At 44.6% G+C, this 24101-nt stretch overlaps 1 protein-coding gene across 1 annotated transcript in view; it reads left to right on the top strand.

Annotated features, from left to right (window-relative positions):
* Positions 1–22233, top strand: part of LOC119379595 (peroxiredoxin-6) — a 41271-nt gene extending 19038 nt beyond the window's left edge. The window contains exons 3-6 of the mRNA XM_037648901.2: positions 6907–7050; positions 15686–15759; positions 19998–20070; positions 21968–22233. Of these exons, the coding sequence (XP_037504829.1) occupies positions 6907–7050; positions 15686–15759; positions 19998–20070; positions 21968–22093 (417 nt within the window). The 3' untranslated portion in view covers positions 22094–22233. The remainder of the gene's footprint in view (positions 1–6906; positions 7051–15685; positions 15760–19997; positions 20071–21967) is intronic.
* The last annotated feature ends 1868 nt before the right edge of the window (positions 22234–24101 follow it).

Below are 24101 nucleotides of genomic sequence, written 5' to 3'. Positions count from 1 at the left end.
ACTCTACCGGGGCTGCCATATGGTAGCACAAATTTACAAAAAGCGAAAGCGGCGCAGCCTTTGTGACGTAGGCTTCGCATTTCATTATGTATATGCGTTTACTCTTACGGTAAATAATAGGTCGTCTCTTCGATTCAATGGGCTGGACATATGCTCTGGTAGTGTACCAGTACCTTGCAAATGCAGCTGAGTACAGCGCCAGTTTAGAACGTTCAGGCGTTCTGTCCGCACTAGCGCTGCATGTTTATTTCGAAAATAGGTAGAAGAGCAGAAACATCTGCTCGGCGGACTTCGCGCCATTCGGATATAACGTCGTATATCATCTGTCCCTGTGACGCATCAAAGCGTGCTGAAGGGCGTGTCGTGTCGTCCCCAAATCTTTCCAGGGGCGTTTTCTTGAAATGGTGCTGAACATCGCGGTTGGTATTAGGTATTATTTTCATACATGCTGTACATCACAGGTTTTATGCTTCGTAACATGGCGATGTACTTGCAAATGGCTGAGAAGCTCCTATAGACACGGACGATGAGCTTTATAATGTGTGCGTGCAAGTCGCCTGTGCTCCGGTGAGAAGATGGCGCTCGACTGCTGACCCGAAGGTCGCGGGATCGAATCCCGGCCGCGGCGGTTGCATTTTCGATGGAGGCGAAAATGTTTGAGGCCCGTGTACTTAGATTTAGGTGCACGTTAAAGAACCCCAGGTGGTCGAAATTTCCGGAGCCCTCCACTACGGCGTCTCTCATAATCATATCGTGGTTTTGGGACGTTAAACCCCAGATATTATTATTTGCTCCGGTGAGAAGAAAATGCCGAAACAGCTTCGCAGGTTCCCTGGACACAGCTAAGATAAAGAGCAATAACTCTTGACACGGGATGTTCGCAGGACTTCTGGGCGTTGAGAATGGCTCCTGACGGCATTGCAATTACTAGCGGACGGCGTGCGAGCTGACGAAGTGGGTAACCTTCATAACTGAAGCGAAGGACGTCCCTAAGATTGCGTTGTTTGCAAAATGCATGACGAGGGGCAGTCGGGAATTTCCCGGAATGGAGGTTCAGCGTGCTAATGTTACGGCCTGTGGCAATGTTTACCTACTCACCTTCGAAGTAGGACCTTTTCGCGCGCGTACGCTTGCTCCATCGCTCCTGCCATTTTTGGGGGCTGCGGTTGAAGACTCCCTTCGGAATCCGTCGGAGCTTAGCCGTCGCATTTGCACTGGTTACGCGCCAAGCCACACATCGCTTGCCGTGCAGCCCTTCCCGCCGAGAATAACATTGCGGCCGTCCCTGAACCACTGCGCTCACCAGATCTCGCTCCAAGTGACTCTCGGTTGTTCCCTACTCTGAAAATTGGCCTCAGGGGGACGCGTTTTGCAACTGTGGAGGACATGAACGCGAATGCGACGGGTGTGCTCCGAAAGATTACGAAAGAAACCTTCTACCTCTGCAACCAACAATGGGCGGCGTGATATAGCAACTGCGTGTACCCGCAAGGTTCGTTCTTCGAAGGTGATTAGGTATATAAGCATTGCCATAGGCCGTAACATCAGCACGCTGAACCTTGTAATTTTGCTTAAATACCTTGACCTAAACGTAACAGTTTACGAGTAGCAAGCACCAGACGTCAGCGTTGCAGACGGTCATCACATCTGGAACAACGCCGTAGACGCAAAGCTGCAAGGTGGCGGCAATCATATGCTTCAAGTTCGACACCTGTGCAAACATGCTTCTACTGCAAGTGCTTCCATCTACCCGGGGCAGGCTTCTCGGGAGCCTTATCAACAAATCTGCATGTAGCACAAGGAAGGCCACTTTTTCTTTATTTAATCGAAATAATCGACATCATGATAGTGCTACATCGTGAGAACAGAACCACTGGCGTTGATCCAGCTTTTTCACAAGAAAACGCGTTCTAAGAACACTTCCCGCTGCCCTGTGAAGTTTTCACCACAAAGGCCATAAACTTATCAACCTGTATATCATCTGAACGTGCCCTGTTCTTTAGAGAGTGGTGGCTGATAGAGCGCATTGTGGACGGCGCTCTAAAGACGATTCTACGGTACATATAAGAAAGAAGTGCATTGGGAAAAAATGAATAAACATTACTCATTATCGGCTGCGATAGTCTAATCACCCCTGGACCACGCTATGGATGCGGAGTACCGGAACAATTCTAACTGTGTGGTGGGTTTCGTCAGCTTGTACCTAAAGAGTAGTACACGGGAGCTGTTGCCCTCAGTTAGGGGTCCGGATTCGATACCGCTGCTTTGTGCTTAACCTGAATGCCGCAGCCAATGAAGCAGCGTTGTGTATTGGCAGTTCATATTGAAACGTATCGTTGTAAGCCACGGCATAATACATCCTTCCCGGTGGTGCTAAATCTCTTTTGATATAATCTGTAAATGTGTTGTCTGAGTCGCACTTATCTTTCGTTATAAGAGCTCGGAGCTTCCACAAAAGCAGGAAAACAAGTCTAACTCGGTGCAGTATTATTAGTTCCTATAAGTCTCTTTAATTGTGCATCGCATGACTGCGCGTGGTATGCAGGAAACGTTCGTTATGCCTAAACACAGCTCTGGCTCGCTAAATATCGTGAGTGACTACTCGTTTAATTAGATAGCCTTGAGTACCTTGTTGCTAACTGTGACCTTGTGCTAACTATGACCAGCGGCATCATGCTAACCAGCTCTCACCTTCTCAGCGGAAGAAAATTAATCGAGAAGATTATGAGAAAGGGTTTGCTTTATTCAAGAGATTTGCCGCGCTTCAGTGATAGCGATTCAGTGATAACGGTTTATTGGTAGCGATCGCACTTCGTTGTGCGGTTCACGGATGCACGGCATGGTGCTGTATCTGTTCGTAACTTCATTGAAACAGGTGGAATTATGTGCCATTTATTACAGAGTTATTGATTAAAAGATTGGACAGGCAAAGCAGAATGGTCGATCTAAACATGCAGAAAACTAATGCATTGTTGAACAGTCTCGGAAGAGAGCAGCGCTTTACGATAGGCAGCGGGGCAGTGGAAGTAGCAAGGAGATTCTGTACTTTGGGCAGGCAGTGACTGAAGATCCAAATCATGATACTGAAGTAACCAGAAGAAGCACGTGGTGAAGGGCATTTGGCAGATATTATCGGATCTTTAATGGTGATCTACCACTACCTCACAAGATAAAAATCTATAACAGCTGTATGTTTTAGGCGCTTACGTGCGGACCAGATACGTGAAGGCTTAAGAAAGGGATTCAACATAAATTGAGGCCCACGCAGCGAGCCGTAAGGAAAAGATTCAGAGCCTGAATGTCCAACGAGACGGAATGTACGAGACTGAATGTCCAATGGGTCACGTGACCGGCGAGACTGAATGTCCAACGAGACTGAATGTCCAACCGAGACTGAATGTCCAACCGAGACCTAATGTCCAACCGAGACGGAATGTCCAACCGAGACGGAATGTCCAATTTAGAAGAGATAAACGTGTCCTCGTTTGAAATTTCTCAGACAACTTATTCATTGGGTTAAGATAGCCTAACGGAAGATCGCATTTTTTTTGTGTGTGTTTTGCAAATATTGACTGTCTGTGGCGTCGGGCGTCGTATTTTTGTTTCCGTATTCGCTTTACTGCATTTACCATAATTTCAAGTTTTGTTAGTTTTATTTCTATATTGTATTTTTAGTTTTCATGTGTATATTGAATATGTTACTTTAATGCTTTATTTTGGTTGTTTTCATACTTTGCTGTTCCTGTTTATCTTTGTCATAAATCGGACATCACAGCCCCTTAAAGGATTACGAGAGAGGGCGCTCCCTCGTCCACTCTGTACGGTATCTACCTGCGTTTAATCCCTGAGAGTGTTACCAGCGCCACTCGTAGCTAAGGCGGCGAGTGTGAAACACTATTTTTGCCAGAAAGCGTCACGAGGCAGAACGAATCCCTTGCTATGAAAGTGCGAAAGAAGAATAGTTCGAGAGACTCAGTTATTTGTTAGAAAACCAACAGCCAATTAAGCCAAATAAAACATTGGGGACATTATTTGTTGCTTTATTTAAATGCGATGTAATAATTATAACCCATATGCAAAGGAATCCAAGTAGACGAAAAAACACCCTTTCCATCGGTGGGATCCGAACCCGCAACCTTATAATTACGGCGACGATTTGCGCTTGCTAACACTCCCAGGGATCAAGCTCACGTAAATACCCAACAAAGTGGACGAGGGAGCGCCCTCCGTCGTAGCTTAATTGTTAGAGCATCAGACGCGTAATGCGAAAGTTGTGGGTTCGAATCCCACCGAAAGAAAGTGTGCTTTTTCGTCCCATTTAAGTCCTTTCAATTTAGGTCATATTCATTATACTACAGTTAAAACGATCAACAAATAACGTACCTATGCTTTCCTTGGCTTGATTGTTGGCTTTCTACGAGCCCCTAGAACAATTCTTCTTTCCTCTTAAAGAATGCGGGTCGAAGAAGCTAGGGAGGAAATTTTCCTTTAAAAGTAAATTCTTGGGTTTTACGCGCCAGAACCACGAAATGATTATGTAGCATGCTGAGTGTGGGATATCAGCTTTAGTTTTGACTAACTTGATGGAAACATGTCATGGCATTCCGGCTACAAGAGAACTGCAGGCCGGTCTAGGAAAGACCATGCCGTTAAAGAGGTGATGTCACCAAATTCTGAGGCTATAAAAAGCCTGCTGTAGGCTTTCTCTGTAAGCAAGGACGCTCAGCACGAAGTATTGCACGCAGCAAACGTTTAGAATATATTTTAATTCACTTCCAAAGTCTGTATAAACGCTCATTCTCGCAATCGAGACCCATCGCTAGCGCGACTGACACCGACGTCACTGTGTAGGTAGCGTAACGAAAGTTTTAGTGACGTCACACCACATTAGAGTGACGTGCAATGAGCGGTGACCTACACCTCCGCTGCACCGGGCCAGTCAAGAGAGCATCAGGCCATCCGCTGCGAACTGCTCATTTTTTCTGAGCTTATTGCCGAAGTAGCCAATCTTGCTCGCGTTTTGCAAAGTGCTTCGCGTGAATAATTTTTCATTACAACACATAGCATACAGGTAATCGTTGGCGACGATAAAACCGTTTTTATGATGTTTAAAATCATTTGAGGACTTTTCAGAACCGGCCTGAACACGAGCTTTTCTATTACTCTTCCAATGATGTCGATATTAGTGCTGTGAAGCTCAAGTGAAAAAAAAAACTGGGTCGGGAACACACTTGTACGCATTACAGTGAAAGAGCGTCAGCGATTACAATTACCTTTTAAAAAAAACTAACGGATTACCGAGAAAAAACTGAAAGCTAATCGATTATTCAAGAAGGTGAGGTACCGGGTTATTTGGTTTTGCATAATTGTTAAACTGTGGTAAAGTTACAGGTACATATTTTTAGGGAGGACGCACATAACAAAAGCATGAAAAGCGCAATCTTTCAACTCGATTTGTTGAAAAGGCATCAAGTTATATGAACACGAGCAAACGGGTGCAAAAGGGAGCTCTTTAAATATTTTTTTTATTTTTAAATACTTCTTTTTTGCGTCTCGTTTATTATTTTATTCCCTCGTGTCTTTGCGCTTTCTCTCTCTCTCTCTCTCTATATATATATATATATATATATATATATATATAATATATTCTTGCCGTGCGTAATACGCAGTCTCAGTGCCACGTCCTATCACGACGAAACGAATTTTCACGCACGTCGCAAATGTTAGGGCACATTCGGAAAATTTTCACAGCAAATATTGGGATGTGTGGAACGAAAACGGAAAAGTGAAATTTGTGACCGGGACGGAATGTCCAACTGAGACTGAATGTCCAACGAGACTGAATGTCCACTATTGGACATTCAGTCTCGTTGTACATTCCGTCTCGTTGGACATTCAGGCCGCAAGCGTAAGGAAAACTGTAACGTGTAACGTGACGAGGCAAGACTAGAGCAGTGTGTCAGGCAGAAAACGCATGTTCAGGGCATTTTAGTCCAAATCAAGAAGAAATGGGCAGGGCATGTAATGAATGAGGAGGCAAGGTGACCCTAATCATTAAGAGTAACAGACTGCATTCCAAGAGAATACAAGGGTGGCAGGGGGCGACAGGAAGTTACGTGGGCAAATGAGATCAATAAGTTTGCAGCCGCAGCTAGCAGAGGATCGGGTTAATGCGACTAATATGGGAGAGACCTTTGCCTTACAGTGGGTGTGGTGAGGCTGATGATGATGAGGAGGAGGAGGAAAAGTAATATTTATTTTTGTCGGGCTAGCAATTCTTGCGCGTTAGTATACGCTTTTTTTTTTTAATCCTCTTCTCCGGTTAAGGCAAACACCGTAACTCGTTGATAGGTGCATACTTTCAGCCCACTTTAGCCCAACAAACGCCTACGTCATTGATATTATGTTTGCCAGATGTCTAAACGACATCAGTGTCAGGATTTTTCCGTCCAAACCATTGTCTAGAGACACTCAGTGTCAAGAACTCAGCGCTGCAGTCTATGCCGCTGGCTCTTCCGCCATCGCGTACGGAGTGCATTGCTGGAGGGTCTCATCATCACATTGGTAGTCGTAATTTCTTAGCCGAAGGGTCACACTATTAATGAGCAGTCTTCAAGGTTGCTTTAATTCTTATATTTTAACTTGTCAACGTCCGTCATCGCGTGCACTTATGGTCACCTGTAGTACAATTTTGTTTTGGTGCCATTATCGCTCTTCGTGAGAACTTATGGCTGCCACGCGAGTGCTAGAATGATGGAAGTTAACGTTGCTGCCTTTCAAGCATCCTCGAGTTCGCGTTTTGAGTCTCCTACGTCTTTGAAAGAAGTTATTTGTCCCATTCCTGGTGTAGTGGTCATGTACTAAAATATTGCAAAATGACGCCTGTTTTCACGTTCTCGTTTGCAGGACATCGAGGCCTACGGCGAGCTGCCTGACGGGCCCTTCCCGTACCCCATCATCGCTGACGAGAAGCGCGAGATCGCCGTCAAGTTGGGCATGCTAGACCCTGTCGAGAAGGACAAGGAAGGACTGCCGCTGACCTGCCGCGCTGTAAGTGATAGGCTGACATATTTCAATCCTGTATCGTTATCACAGACCCTATTGCCCAATACAATTCCGTGCTTGCGCAAGACGAGCATTGCTTAAAAAGCACCATGGTTAGTACAATAGCATAAGCTTTCGCTTTATGCAGTTCACGTAAACTAGGTTTAGCCGGACACTATTTTGCCTACGGAGGCTTTGGCGGCGCGGTAATCTTCCAGAATGAGACAGATATATACAGAGAATGCGAAAATGGGCAGAGAGGTTAGCCTGCGATAGTTCCCGTTGGCTACTCCGCGTCGGGGGACAGAGTGCCGAGATAAAAATAAGAGTTCAAGGTGGAGAAGAGAGAGACCTACACAAGCGTAATCGTTTGCACTGAACAGCAGTAGCAGGAAGTTCTGTGGTCTTTCATGAAGGCCTGTAGTCCTCAAAAAGCTGAGAAACGCGAATAAAGTATTCTGTGGGAAGTTTCTTTGAGAGCTCGCGACTGACGTAGTTGTCGAAACCATCAAAACGGGAAGAAGGTGGAGGTCGTTGAAAGAGGCGACAAGGGAGCGTTATCGCCGCGGGTCATATGAAGAGTAGTGTAGACCTTGCTAGAAATAGCAGCAGAAATCAATATTTTGTTTATGCCAGTTGAAGAGGGGTATCTCAAAGCTTTTTCGGGCGCTAAGTTATATTGGTCATTTTTTCGCTCTACATTTTATCTGAAATGCTGTGCAAACTAGTCGCCTTACAGTTCTTAGCGTCTTGACAAACACGGCACAAATTGGATTCCGTATACAATCAGTCTTGTTTACACCGTCCAAGCAGTTTCATAAGTGCCTGAGGTGATAACCGTTACATGAAATCTGACCTTTTCAGTGGGGTTGGGACTATGCTTAATCAGGCACACGCACTCGGTTCCTCCTTCGTGCACGGTAAAAGTCTAACAAGCTTTAGCTGTTGTTCATTGAAAAAATTGGGCTCCGAGCCACGCTGTGAGTGTGGTTGCCACCGAAGCTGCTGTCGAAGATGCTGTAGAGCAATGTGACGTACCTTGATTGAGCAATGCGCTGCATGCAGTGATTAGCAGCAACAGAATTAAATGCACTGTGCTAAAGCTCCTTCTTAGTTCCAGCACGACGCCGTTGTGCATGTTGACGTCGCTGTTCCCGCCGCCGCACATCGTGTCGACGTTGCTCTTCGGGAGTCCTATCATTATTCGTGGCCTTCCCGTGGTGCTGTCACGACACAAATGAAATCTGTTTCTTGGCGGGTTCTTCTTCTTCTACTTATGACAATGTCGTAACCTCGTAGTATCGTACAGTTGCCTCTCACCGGCAGCTACAGCTTGTGCAACCATAACCTTTACAAGAAACGCATGCGGCAAATGCTACGCCCTTCGCGTTGTTCCACCGTGCCTTATCTGTCATGTAGTTATGACACTCGTTTTGTGCTTTTATGCGCAATTCCAATGGAAATGGGCAATTTTCCCTTTCCTTTCTATCGACGACGAAATTCCGGGAACAGTGTCGTATACAGCCTCTCTGCAAAATCAGTACTTTAAATATAATCGCCATCTCCTTTTGCTGGGAAACGGAAAAAAATAGATGCAAATTCTTTACCTCTGAATTAGCAAATGTTTGAAAAAAAAACTGCAGCCTAAATCACCAGCTGTGACAACATTCCACGGGAGGCCACAGCCAGTAATTTTACCTGTCGTCTTCATAGAGTTGCATTGCGTCGTGTGCAGTGAATCCCGATGCTATAAGGTTGAGTACACTAAAGACTTTCGGCTTCATTCTTGTCTCACTTAGTACCTTTTTAATTGATGTTGAGTAAAGGTTTTCTTTTTTGACGGAAATTAAGTTGCTGCCGGGCCCTATCACGAGTGATCGCGAGCGCTGCGATGATCAAGCTTAACAGCGAAGTGACTTGTATAACGAAGGATTATGGAAGTTCCGTGCGTTTCACTGTATTAAAGCAGCTGCCTTGTGCTAAACTAGGTAACTTTTCTTTCTTTGCTACGCTGTTATATATAGTCTGCGTGACCCTACTAGACGTTCCTTTACATCGAGTACATTGTGAAACTGCTTCGTACTACTTGCTACCGCATTATGCTACATTATGCTACATTATGGGTATAACATGGTATAGACTGAAGTATGTATTAAGGACTCTGTTCACAATGGAGCTCACACGTTGGTTAAGTAATTTCTGAAAGTTATTAGTATTCTAGTCATTAGTTTTTTTTCCCAGTCAAGCGCTTACAGGTGCGCCTAGACAGGGTGACTTTTATAAGGTGCTGGCATCATGTTAACTGAAAGCACTGCTAAGAGTACATAATAGAAAAGCCTTCGAATAGCCATTAAACTAGAGACTGATGCTTCAACGATTTTTCACGACTGTGTAAAAGAGCTGTACTGCGGAGATCTTGATTTGCCTTTTATTGTACACATTTATTGTCTCAGAAGTTTGCAAGGTATCAGAAATATGGCTGGTGTTTTGGCAATCCAGTCTAAAAGTGCGAAAACTGCGTTCCCAAAGCTTTCACCTTGAGCAACGACCCAGACGGTCGGGGGCTCACGTTCGACAATTCCCAGACGGGCGTGATCGAGTAGGGGTGTAGGCCATTGTTCTTCCGCCTATGGAATGGGAAACTGGATGCGTCCTCGCTCTCGTCTGGGTGCGCCGAGGAGACTGCGAGACGGGGCGACGGCTTCAGTTCGGTGTCGCGCCAAAGTCATTCGTCTGAGTACATAGCGCTGACGATCACGTTAACCGCAGACGCGTCATCTGCACCCTCCTCTGTCTGCACAGGATGCGCCAGTGCATCGTCTTTCCGAGTTGTTCAGGACGTGCTCACTCCGTCTTGTATGAGGGAGCGATGAAATGTCTATAGCAGAAGCGGACAGACCTAGCTATCCGGAAGGCCGCGTCTGGTTATTGGTACCGTAGAATGGTTGAGCAGGAGAGGAGACGCTGTTGAATAGGGCGCATTGTGGTTGCAGGCCGTCAAAGAATTTTTTGTGACCCCACGCCTACGAATTTGTCAGATTTTTTCGTTCTTTCTTTTCCTTTCCCTCGCCCACAACCACTCGCACTCTTACTGTGCCGCCAAACAAGAAGGGTTAGGAAACGTCCAGGTGCTGCAGGCTGCTACAGGAAGGCAATACATTGTTGACGTCCACTGTAAATGGCGAATGGAACGTTCTCGTTAATTAACTTGTTTATGGCACATGTTGAGTTCGAAGAAAGGAAAAGGTAGCCCCGCCGTCCACGCAAGAAAGAAAACTGCGCGTTGGTGCTGCCATCACCTTAAATACGCGAAAACGTGACATAGACGGTGTTCATCTTGCACTGCTTCATTTACAGGAGCAAATATTCTGGGTATATAAGCTTTTATCGCTTCAGCTTGACGCGTGGCAGTGTCTTTGAGTGACGTGAAGCGAAGATTATAGTGTAAGAAGTAGCGCCGTGTGTAAAGCTCTTTACGTCGACAACATGCCACTTCATGAGTATGGAAGGCGTTACTGTGCCTTAATTTTATTTTTTTAATGTATCGGTTATTTTCATTGACATTGGTTGGAGTATAAGCAAAGAATGTCTATTAAACTTGTATTCTTCGACTTGCAACAGCTGTGGCCGGCATGTTGGTACTGAGCCAACGACTTTTATTTCAGTACTATATGGTGCCGCAGCCTCTGACTGCCTAGGCTGGTTAAAACTTGTCGCATGCGAAGGATAGCGTCGTTGATTATTAGTGGCAACGCTCCTTGTAGATTGCATTTGACGACGTCGATGCCTCAATTACTGTTCGAAGTTAACACGTTGCCGTTTGCGCGTCGCATGAAGAAAGCGCCCCACAATTTTATTGAGCCACTGCGAGTATGAGGTTTTGCACGTGCGCGTTTTCTATATGTAGAACAGGGTAATAATTATATTGAGTTTGATCACTTTGAAAAAAAAAATAGACAAGAGGTGAATACAGGGAGATTAGCTACAGTTGCAACAGGTTGGCTATCCCATATACACATGGGGAAGAAATATCAGCCGAAAATACTTATTGCAGTAATCTTAGGGGCGTTCCTTCGATTATCTTATGCATATAAATTCCTGTTAAGAGTTGTGCTGTTCGCGTCTCAGTGATCGGTGCACAAATATAAGAGCTGTGCTGTTGTTTTGATACTGATCGGTGCACAAGATATATAATCGGGACACGTAGATTGACTGGCAAAATTGACTAATTTTCCGACTTCTTAGAGCATACCGAAGGGCGGCTTTTAATAATTCAACAATATTTCGCTCGATTTGCTTGCTGGGTGATTCCACGTAAGATCGAACAAACGATGGCTGGCCGACCTCTCAAATTTATTTCAAAATTTTATATATTATTGCCTGATGAGTGGAAAGAAGAGATCCGCAATTTGTTTTGCCGCCAAAAATTTTTTCGAACCACAGGAACTCAATAATGACGAAGAGGTGGGGTGGAGCGCTCATCTGCTCTGCTGTTTTGGCCAACTTTCGTTATGAATTTCACAAAATATATTAAAGTTAGGTAGCTGAAATTTATTTACCTAAATATATGCATGTTTTTGCTTCTGCTCAGGTATTTTTAGTTTTTATGTGTAGTGTAGATGTTTTTATAAAACACCTCAAAAATGTCCCAATCGACAAAATTTTCTTTACTTTGAAGGTCTTTATTTCAAAAAACCCTTGTAGCACAGGTACAAAAATTCCGCATTACGTTCTTCGCATGCCTATCTACCAAACTGCCAAATCTTGTATTTATATAACTTTTCAATAAAGAGATATGATCGGGCTAAGTTCAAGAAAACACCGAACAATGAAAACTTCTGACGACAATTAAAAAAAAAACCCATTTTTTAAAATTCTTAAACTTTGTCCACTTATTCCCCTCCACATAAACTTTCACAATCATTAAAAACATGTTGCATAATGTTGTTGCACTAATAGTTACGGCCCCTCCAATAAGACCCTTAGGCAAGGATGGGCAATTCCGACTTCTTGCCCAGCAAGTGTATAAAATGCAGCAGGATTGAATTTCTCTTCATTAAAAGGTCAGCAGGTACTTAAAAAGGTGTCGCCAGCACTGAAGACGTTAATTTTGAAATTATTTGGTCACTGCAGCGGCCACGAGCGCGGAGCTACCGAGTAGGCGCGCGCTCACCCGAGATGCTCGTTGTAAGAGACGGCGCAGTGAGAGCTCGTTCTCGCGTCCTCAGACCGATTGAGTTCGAAACAGCAACACCTATCGGGTGACTTGAACGCACGTGCACTGGAGATTCGCTATTCTATCCGCCCTCTGCTCGCATCTCAGCTAGGCGCTGATAACACGGCGGAGATAGAAGGAAGATGAAAACTCTATAAGGGAGCTATGAGCGCTCGCTTAACGCACGCTGCTGCCACAGAAACTGCGCTGCGCCAGTTGCGATCAGTGGAAAGCATGAACGTGGCGCTCCAGTGGCAAAGCAAAATATGGATTGTCAAAGGAAAGAAAAGCAAAACTATCGGTAACCGGATGCGCTTGTCTATATTGGATGTCGGCAGCAGACGGCGTGAATTGGCCGCGCGTTCGGTGCGCTGTTCACACTTCATTCGGCGCGGATAGTTCTTGTGCTTTGCTCTTACTCTACTCCTCCTGTGAGTGTCATGACGAGAAAGTATAGCTCTGAATGAGTCTGTTGTGGAGACTACCTTTCGAAGCACAAGAAGCTTAAAGGAGTACTGACACGAATTTAAAAAAAAATTTTCGGATTGTTGCTCTAAATAAATATACTGGTGTCGAGAAACATAAAACGACTATTGTGGTGCCTGGGAATGCATCCTATATATTTTAATTAGCGCCACCTTAAAAAGGCACTTTCGGTTTCGATATCGAGGGGGTGACTTCTCAGTGTCGTTTCATAGCAGTGTGACGTCACGGAGATACAGAAATTCGCGACGTACTAGCGGGAAATCCGTCATCTGCTCGTGGTGCAATAGACAACGATGAGTGAGTTGTCGTCCAGTGACCCTGACAGTGATTTCTACGATTTAGGCTGCATGCAGGACGCAGAACTCGCGAACTCAGAGGAACTGTCTTGACTTGTCGGGATAATGTCCTTGCAGTGTGGCTGGCTTGCAAATGCTCAGCGACGAAAACTTCAAAGTCAAATTAAAATATTTTATACGTGTTCTCGGACTCCAGTGTGTGGACAGCGTGGACACTGCATACCAACGAAGCAAAAAATGTCCCTTTTGCGATGTCTCAAAATCGTGTCAGTACTCCTTTAATTATTGCAAAGAAGCCAAAATTTCGCAGAGTTACCGACCTAGACATAAATGCTTTGAAGGAGCGTTTAACGCCCGAAAGATCAGTGACTGTCAGTGAGACGGACTACTTGTGCTACGCGTGCTTTTGCTACCACTGCAATGAAAGATCTTCACGGAACGCACAGTTGAACGATGACATTCTTATGCCCCCTGAAAAAGAAATCGACGCAATTAACCAGATCACTGCGACTACCGGTGCACGTGCGTTCAAGTCACCCGAGAGGTGTTGCTGTTTCGAAATCAATCGGTCTGAGGACGCGAAAACGAGCTCTCACTGCGCCGTCTCTTACAACGAGCATCTCGGGTGCGCGCGCGCCTGATCGGTAGCCCCGCGCTCGCGGCCGCTGCAGTGACCAAATATTTTCAAAATTAATGTCTTCAGTGCCGGCGACACCTTTTTAGGTACCTGCTGGCCTTTTAATAAAAAGAAATTCAATCCTGCCTGCATTTTATACACTTGCTGGGCAAGAAGTCGGAATTGCCCATCCTTGCCTAAGGGTCTCATTGGAGGGGCCGTAACTATTAGTGCAACGACATTATGCAACATGTTTTTATTGATTGTGAAAGCTGATGTGGAGGAGAATAAGTGGACAAAGTTTAAGAAATTTAAAAAATGGGGTTTTTTTTTTTTAATTGTCGTCAGAAGTTTCCATTGTTCGGTGTTTTCTTGAACTTAGCCCGATCATATCTCTTTACTGAAAAGTTATATAAACACAAGATTTGGCAGTTTGGTAGATAAGCAGGCGAAGAACGTAATGCAGAATTTTTGTCGCTCTGCTACAAGGCCTTTTTTGAGATAAAGACCTTCAAAGTAAAGAAAATTTTGCCGATTGGGCAATTTTTGAGGTTTTTTATAAAAACATCTACTCTACACATAAAAACTAAAAATACCTGAGCAGAAGAAAAAACATGCATACATTTAGGTAAATAAATTTCAGCTACCTAACTTTAATATATTTTGTGCAATTCATAACGAAAGTTCGCCAAAACAGCAGAGCGGATGAGCGCTCCACTCCACCTCTTCGTCATTATTGATTTCCTGTGGTTCGAAAAAATTCTTGGCGGCAAAACAAATTGCGGATCTCTTCTTTCCACTCATCAGGCAATAATATATAAAATTTTGAAATAAATTTGAGAGGTCGGCCAGCCATCGTTTGTTCGATCTTACGTGGAATCACCACGTGGACGAGAGCGCGGGCTGCATGCCAGACATGTCGACAGCATTGGTGAAAGGTGCTGCTCAAACTTTTGTGACTGCGTTACCGAACCGCCGCTCGCAGCACGAGCACGTGTCCATACCCGCCGTCTCCCTTGAAGATGCAGCAAGGCAGAATATTCTCGTAATAAACACGTTCAGTTAGCTCCTGTCTACGACACGAAGGATCACGTAGAGCGCATGTCCTCGTTAACTGAGGCAACAGATGGCGCAGCTCCTGGAGAAAACTTACCCATTAAGGTGGCGAGCACATGCAAGGGTCTACGGTACCGTGGCCATGGTGCCGTAAACATAATACTGTACATGCATAACGAGCCCTATGGGGAAGGTTCTCAATTATTTTGTTGGATTGCGCCGGTCTAGTGGTGATTTCGACCCTTATTGTCCCATCTTATACGAGTAATTTCTTGGGATTTTGGGCAGGACGCGGTTGTGCTAGCAACATTGTTTCCTGCCTCCATGTTTGCTAACATTGATCAGCATGGCACCAACTTTAATCGTAGTGGTTTTCACTTTTTGTATCATCATATTTAGTTGATCTAGTCATCTGTTTATCTTACAAGCAAGCTCAAGCTTTTGTAATACAAGCAGCGTGTACAATAAGCAGGCCGCGTGTACGGCAGCTCAGTTCATGGTCGTTATAGTTGCTCGGCTACTTTTGTCTCTAGCCGTTGTGTTTGTAAACAGTAACAAATACAAAAAAAATTAGTCATTGGCTTGTTGCTGATTGCGTACTTATTTACCTATCGTTCGCGACAACCAGTATTATGTTGTTACAATTTAGTTCATGTCAGCCGAGCTTATTACGGCTAATACTTGGTTGGCTACATAAAATGTCTTTGATCCGCTCGAAGACAGGAAGTCTCTCTTGATTAACGTGTTCATTTTGTGTGACCAGTGACAGCTTTTAGTGCGTAGGCAGCATTCAGTGGAACGAAATTTGATATCACACGTTTATCTTTCTTCTTTTTAAAATCTTAATAATTGCAAAACGTTCTACCTGTTTGGCGCTTAACACACGAACAAAGGTTTGTGTTCCTTTAGTACAGTTACAGCAGGCCACACGTATAGGTAAGTTAATTTGATCTTTGTTTTTTACTCGTGCAGGTTTTCATCATTGGCCCTGACAAGAAGATGAAGCTGTCAATGCTGTACCCAGCTACCACGGGACGGAACTTTGAGTGAGCTGGGGCATTTCATATTCTGCTAAAGAAAAAAAAATAAATGGCACTAAGTCGCGCAAAGCTTGGCACAACGAAGCACGGGCCCGTCGCCGCTCATGCACGGCTTCCTGCTCGGCTGTATGCCCTTTCTTAGGACGCTTCACGACTCTCTGGACGCCCGATCGTGTCCAGACGGTTTCATTTTTGACTATAGAGCGGAGGTTGCGCGCGATGTCTCCGTCGATGGGCGTGAAGAATTATTAACAGCGAAGCTGTTTAAGCTAGCCTTAATTTGTGCGGTCTATCGCAAAACTATTATCATCTTGAACGGGTCTGTGCCACAGAGTTTGGGCAAGTCCCACTGCTCAACACTGGTCCACTAAAAATGAAGGAGGCAACAATTCGCCCAAGAAATGGCTATGATCACGGGTATGTGCGACAGAAATTGGGAAAATCCCACTACTCACCACTGGTTCACTAAGAGGGCGAGAGAGCGAAAGCTGTAGAGAGAGAGAAAAATATAAAGAAATGATGGGAATAAAGACATAAAAAGATACTCAGAAATAAGATATAGAAAGCGAGGTAGAGAAACAGACAGAGAGAGAGAAAGAAGCAGAGAGAGAAAGATATAGAAAAAATGGAAAGATCAAGAGAGAAATAAAGAGAAAGGAGAGAGAGAAAAAAAAAGCAGAGACAAAGAAAGGGTCCTTCTATGAGAGGTGCGGACGCTCTGTTCCGGAGTTTGGACATGCGTGTCGTGACTAAGCTAGATAATGCCTAGCAACAACCTAGAAGCAACCAGACTGGACTTGAGAATTGTCCAGTTTCGCTGTTTCAAGGAAGCCTTGCGCTACCTAGTGCAATCTTCGGCAATTTTTTTAAAAATTCGATTTGTTCCGCATTTTCGACAAAGTGTAAGCATATTGCAAATCAGTTTTGCGGAAACCCGCAAGGTGGCGGAAGGGTAAATTAAGTGCACGTTAGTCGAAATTTTCGCAGCCCTTCACTACGGCGTCCCTCAGCGATATCGCGGTTTCGCGATGTAAAACCTGAAGAGGAGGATACGGTGACGTACGCAACAACGTCGCCTCGAGGTGGGCAGCCACGCGTGCACTTTAATCTTAAAGCTGCGATTTCGTCCGCTTTGAGCGATAGAACTCGTTGTTTGACGGTACCGCGGGTGCTCGCATTTTTGTATACCTAAACGCTGATATCATTTGCGCGGAAAGATTGCTGCAACTTCCCAGTAACGATGAGCATGCTAAACAAGTCTACAGTGCAATTAACAGATTTTTGTGAATTAGTGACCAATTAGCGCATATTACCCGTAACCACATCACCGTCACCACTGGTAGCACGCTTCCAACGGAACCACCCTCTTATTTCAAAACAGGGTGTGTCCAGATAAGATCGAACACGAGGTCCCGGTCACCATTCCCGATTGTGATGAAATTTACTGTAGGTCTAGGCATTACACCCAGAACAATGGTTTCGCAGTTAGTTTTGCGAAAAAGAATTTTGTTCCCCTGAAAAAAAAATATACAACTTTCGGCCGCAAAAAACGCTTTTCCGCCAATTTCGCGATTTCTGAATTTTGAGCGCACCTAGGGAAAAAACGGTGAACTTCTTCGTCACAATATTTATTACCCTTAAAGAACAAGTGAAATACAATCTTATGAGTCTATTATTTTCCTTGCTTGTCGAAGCACGTTTGAAGAAAAATGTCACAAACTTGGCAAATCGCACAAAATACCTCTATTTCAGGAATTTATTGCTGCAAGCAAGTTAAAGTGAGGATAATAAAAATCGGTACATATTAACTTTGATACTTTCGCTCTCTTTTAAAGTAATTTTCGTGGTTTTATCCCGCTCCGTTTTACTCGATAATTGGGCTGAAACGTAAGTGATTTACCAAAAACACCGAACTTTGAAAATGATTTTCTCAAAAAGGCCATTTTTAATTTTTTTTAGAATTCCTCTGATTGAAGTCAAGGACGTCATCTATCATTGTGCAGAAAAAAACGTTGCATTATTTTGGTTGCTAACAAGTTATAGTGCGTCAAATGTGACCATGCCAGCCTAGCGGCCGCGTCGTTCGTTATGGGCTGAAACTCGGATATAAGTTGCTCAAAAATACTTGTACGTCACATAATCACAAATCAGCAGCTCCACACCAAAAAATGCGCAGCCCGGTGTCATGCTTCAGCAAGCTTTGTCTTGCGATCAGCCGCTTGACAAACCCGCAGCAGCGGCCGCTCGATGCTGCGGGCGCTGACATTACATGAGTGCCGCTTCGACTGCAGATGAGCCCCGCTTGAGCGCCAAACTACGCTCAGAGGACAAACGAGAGAAGGAATGCATCACTGTGAAAGTTAAAGGCCGTTAAGTGCCAACAAATGTCATAGTATGCAACGAAAACTCTGCCGGCGATTTCCCAGTGAGCGCCTCCAGTAGTGCGCTCATGTGTTGCTTTCTCTCTTCGGATGGCCTAAATATAATTAGGTTTATTCTATGAGCAACATATGGCACAAAAGAAAGCCATTGACATCTAAAGAAAGCTGTCATACGTGCTTCCGATGGTCGAGCAACTCAAACTGCAGTTGTTCATCTCGTGCCAGAACACTTGTGTCAGCCGGCTGTGAAAAGAAGTGTGTCCAAGTCCTTTACTTCATTAAAGAACCGCTTTTACAATACTGTATTGTTGGGCGTCCGCAGATAGAATATTCAACGCAAGTCGAGTGTTTATCACGATATTATGCGGCTTCGGACATAACAGCAGGGGAAAAAAATACATCCGTGCTGTATTGAAGGCGCTCACTGGGAAATTGCCGGCAGAGATTTCGTTGAATACTATGACATTTGTTGGCACTTAACGGCCTTTAACTTTCACAGTGATGCATTCCTTCTCTCGTTCGTCCTCCGAGCGTAGTTTGGCGCTCAAGCGGAGCTCATCCGCAGTCGAAGCGGCACTCATGTAATGTCAGCGCCCGCAGCATCGAGCGGCCGCTGCTGCGGGTTTGTCAAGCGGCTGATCGCAAGACAAAGCTTGCTGAACCATGACACCGGGCTGCGCATTTGTCGGTGTGGAGCTGCTGATTTGTGATTATGTGACGTACAAGTATTTTTGAGCAACTTATATCCGAGTTTCAACCCATAACGAACGACGCGGCCGCTAGGCTGGCATGGTCACATTTGACGCACTATAACTTGTTAGCAACCAAAATAATGCAACGTTTTTTTCTGCACAATAATAGATGACGTCCTTGACTTCAATCAGAGGGTTTTTAAAAAAAATTAAAAATGGCCTTTTTGAGAAAATCATTTTCAAAGTTCGGTGTTTTTGGTAAATCACTTACGTTTCAGCCCAATTATCGAGTAAAACGGAGCGGGATAAAACCACGAAAATTGCTTTAAAAGAGAGCGAAAGTATCAAAGTTAATATGTACCGATTTTTATTATCCTCACTTTAACTTGCTTGCAGCAATAAATTCCTGAAATAGAGGTATTTTGTGCGATTTGCCAAGTTTGTGATTTTTTTCTTCAGACGTGCTTCGACAAGCAAGGGAAATAATAGACCCATAAGATTGTATTTCACTTGTTCTTTAAGGGTAATAAATATTGTGACGAAGAAGTTCACCGTTTTTTCCCTAGGTGCGCTCAAAATTCAGAAATAGCGAAATTGGCGGAAAAGCGATTTTTGCGACCGAAAGTTGTATATCTTTTTTTCAGGCGAACAAAATTTTTTTTCCGCAAAACTAACTGCGAAACCATTGTTCTGGGTGTAATGCCTAGATCTACAGTAAATTTCATCACAATCGGGAATGGTGACCGGGACCTCGTGTTCGATCTTATCTGGACACACCCAACAGCTATTCTTATTCTTTAGAATCCGTAGGAACTCGCTGAATAGTATTTCTACAAACAGAATTTTCACTCATCTATTCATTATAAGCGCACCCTTGCACAAACATGCAATATTGCACATATTGCTTGTGCATTGAAAAAGGTCTCATACTTATTCCTTGCGACTGCTGCAGTTGTGCTCACGAAGACGCTCTTTGTAAGGTTAGCCACATTTTAGCGCTGTCCTAATTGATGAACATAGGCACAGGTAGAAATTTTCCGCTGAATAACTTTCTTTATTGCCAGCTCACTGACACTATATTGTTGCAATAACCAGATGCAATAAAAACATTGGTTCAGAAATCTCCGTGCACATGCGCAGCCCTGATGTCAATTATTTTTACCCATTGCAGTGAGGTTCTGCGGGCTACCGATTCTCTGTTGGTGACTGAGACCCGGAAGGTGGCAACTCCAGCTGGTTGGCAGGTGAGTGACCGAACTGTCTATGGTTCCGATACAAGATGCGGCGTTGTCTAGGTCCCCTCTGTTACTACACAGGTTACATTACTAACTTGTGTAATTTAGCCTGAAATCAAGGTCTCTTGAGATCGCATCGCTTATTGGCAATAGTGAGTGAACACTACAATCAAATTAAATCCTAGAATATATAATAACTATGCGTATGTGATAGTTTCGAACTGCGCATACAGCGATCTCGTCTAAAGAGCGCAGCTGTTCTGCGCTCGTTAGTTGGTTTCGCGTCGCACGTTGTATAATCGAGTGAACGATTAGCACAGGGGAAAATGAAAGAGCGAGCACATGGCGTTGCTTGCGCTGCTACGGCTTCCGCTAAGGTGACGTTTCCGACCCTTTCCATTCTACCAAGTGCGGCCTCCTCGCACTACAATGTACTTTCACGCATACAATCCTTCCGTTGGCGAAACTGTGCGTGTGACGAGAAGCGCGATAGGTGGACGTGCTTCGTCTGTCGCTGCTGATAAACGCACTGCTCGAGCGGAGGCTCAGCGCCACCTATGCCAGAATCCCGCTGCGTTCTGATTTCGCGTTAGGGTGTATCGTAGTCGTCGGTGATTTTTGAAAAATTACTTCAAAGCCACTATGCGATTATCAGACACGATATTTTCGTTTTTCATTTTTCGCTCGCATCAAAATGTGACTGCGGTGACGGTGAGTTAAACCCGCGCCTTCATGCTTCGGAGGGCAACACCGGCGCCGCAAGCCACAACGACGACTTTCGTTTTTTTTTTATTCCCGGAATTTTTCGTTCTGATGCGTGTTCTCGTAAGTTTTACTCTAAAAATCCTGATCAAAACCTCTGTTAATTCAGTAAAGCAGGATCGTGCTTCTAGAAGTTTCGTGGCCTACCTGTGTGGCTGCTCACAGAGACAGGGTGACAATGTGTTTAAATTTGAATAACGAATTCTTTCGTTCCCACTTTATTAGTCATTTTTCACTACATCAAGTTTACTCACAAATGCCAAAGTAATTGGCGCTTGAGTATGCTCCCATCTCTCTTCAACAAGTGCACGACAGCAAGACTATCTTTGAGAGCAAAGTGTGGCAGTTCTGGCCACATTTAAAGGGGCCCTGCAACATTTTTCCAGCATGGTCACAAAACTCTGGCTCACATGTTCTCAGGAGCCTCGACTACCGATCGGCAAACATTATGGCGCTGCACGCGGCCTGGAATTTACAATTAATTCTCAGTCAGCTACAAATCGCTCGTGCTTCTCTCTACAAATGATGCCATAAACCCAAATGACCGCGCCGCATACCCAAAATCCACTGCCAATGGCTGATTTGAGCATCGCGAGCTGCATAGTTACCGCGGCTGCCGCGGGATGCCGTGACGTACCCTCGCGCTCACTCGCGATCACACTGAAAGTAAGCCGCGCGTTCGAAGAAAAAAGTGCTCAAGGTCATGACGCGCGCTGACGAACGGACGTAGCTTCTTCAACTCTTCATTCCCCCTCCCTCAGCGTGCTTGCTGGTACGAAAGGAGAGAAAGCACTCAAAGCGTGCGAGAAATCCCTGTAACTTCGTTCCCATTTTATTGATTCTAAAAAAAATGTTTTTTTTTTGTGGCAGTCGATTCGTGAGGCAATAAGCTCATTTAATAAGCCATGAAGCCATTTGATGACTACTTGGAAAAGTGTAGCAGTGTTCCTTGAATATAATAAGCCAGCGTGGTGGATTTGATCCTACCTCCGGGTTGTCCATTTTAATGGTGTTTCGCGGGTCCGTTACCTGATCATATGCATTTAAAAATTGTGCTCGCCTGCATGCCTTCTTCAGTTCTAGTATTCGTACTATTCGCTGGTTGTAATTGACTATTCCACGGATTCCATTGCTCTCAATGCAGAAAGGGACCCCCTGCATGGTGCTCCCCTCTGTCACCGACGAGGAGATCCCCCAGTTGTTCCCGACGGGCATCAAGCAGTACAATGTGCCTTCCGGAAAGAAGTACCTGCGCACCACCATGGACTGAACACGCAATGAGCTGCTGCCTATGAAACAAGCACCTTCTCTCCTCTATCTCTTTTTTATATACACCCTGTTCGCTTCCCGTACGCAGAGTTCTCAGGCCATTGACAGTTTGTAACGTGTCGTCTTCTGTCGTTCCCGACGAAGAGACTCTTTTGAATACCCAAATTTCAATAAATAAGATTTTGTTTAATAACTGGTGCCTATGATTGCATACAAATAATCCTGGCGCGGCACATACAAGCATGCATTGTTGGTAGTGTCGTGCGCTATGGTGAAGCACCGTTTTCTGCCTCTCCAAACTTTTTAAACTGACAAGTTAAACTACATGCATTATTATGTAAAAGTGTGGGCGATTCACTATATAAAAAAGCTAGATTGTGAGATAGAGTGAAAAGATCACTTTCAATGCATCGCTAAACTGTCGGGGATGACAACAACTTTGAAATGTAGAGAGGCGTAAATTACGAAATATGGATACCCTTCGGAAGATACGTGCGCACAAGAATCTGGAAATTCGTGTACTTATTTGTAACTGATTTTCTAATATCTAGGCCTAATCTCATTCGTTTTGAAAATATTGCAGTTTTTAGAAGAGCTATGTTTGCTGAAAAAAAAAAAAGTGAAGAACTGACTCGGCTAATTTTTTTTTAACTTTTAGTTTTAATCGCATCTGAGACGAAGGACAAATGAACTATACAAGGCAGTGCTTACTCAGAACTGAATTTTTATTTAACAAATGAAACATGAAGGCAGTTGCATATTTTTGCGCATACGTACCGGAGCAGGACATAACAAAGCTTCAGTGCCAGGAATGTCCTTCATTGATAGCGTGAGCCCTCGAACTCAATTATTAAATGCGAAGCATTTCTCAGCGAACTTCTGCGACTTTGAGCGTATCTATCTATCTATCTATCTAGCCGCCTACGACTTTGTGCTCTCCTGGCCGTTTCGCTAATCGGATGTATACCAAAATTGGTGTGTCATAACATGGCCTTATTACGAACATAAATGACAGGTTATATCATGAAAATCATGACACGCATGTCATGAACAGCATGATTTACATTCCACGGCCTTTGGGCTCCCTGGCCGTTCCGTTAATGGGATGTATACCAAAACTGGTGTGTCATAACATGGCCTTATCAGGAACATAAATGACAGGTCATATCATGAAAATCATGACACGCATGTCATGAACAGCATGATTTACATTCCACGGCCTTTGGGCTCTTGCGGCCGTTCCGTTAATTTCATATATACCAAAATTGGCCCGGCGTGGCAAGAGTTCATGACGAACATAATGACAGGTCCTAACATGCAAATCATGACGCGCATGTCATGTGCAGCATGATTTGCATGACATGGTCTCGGGGCGCTCGCGGCCGTTTAAACGAAGGGATACATACGAAAACTGGTATGACGAGACATTTCTGTATGACTAACAAAACTGACACGTGGTGTTACGTCTGTACAGCCACTTATGGCTGTACGAAAATTTTATTTTATGCAAGGAAACATGAACACTTTAAAAAGCGCAGTTTAGGCGTTGGAGTCACGAATGGCTAACGTTCGACACCAGAATCGCGCTCGTGCCACAGCGCCAGTGTGTCGCGCGCGCACTTTGTTGTCGTTGTCTTCAAGCGAGACATGTCAATTATTCCCCCCTTAGACGAAGTCTCCATAGCGGTCTGGAGGCCGCTCTGGTGGTCGCAGTTGCCGGGTGGATCCTGCTTTTGAGGTCGAGGTGGACAGTTGCGAGGAAGTCTTGTCTTGCGTGTTGAGCGAGTCAGGCCGTTGATCAGCAGAACTCGACGACGTCTCTTCTGACGTTGTGTCCGAGAAATCATCTGCTACGCTCCAATCTCTCGGTGATAGGGTTGTGTGTCCGGTCTGGCTCGTTTTCCTCATGTGGTTGAGATGACGCCGAACCTTTCCACGGTCGCTTTTTACAAGCCAGGATCGTGGTCCGACGCGGCGCAGTATTTCGCCTTCAATCCAATCTGGCTTTT

This window comes from Rhipicephalus sanguineus, chromosome 1 (assembly GCF_013339695.2).
Source record: "Rhipicephalus sanguineus isolate Rsan-2018 chromosome 1, BIME_Rsan_1.4, whole genome shotgun sequence".
Lineage (NCBI taxonomy): Eukaryota > Metazoa > Arthropoda > Arachnida > Ixodida > Ixodidae > Rhipicephalus > Rhipicephalus sanguineus.
This window is presented reverse-complemented; position numbering and strand designations above follow the sequence as displayed.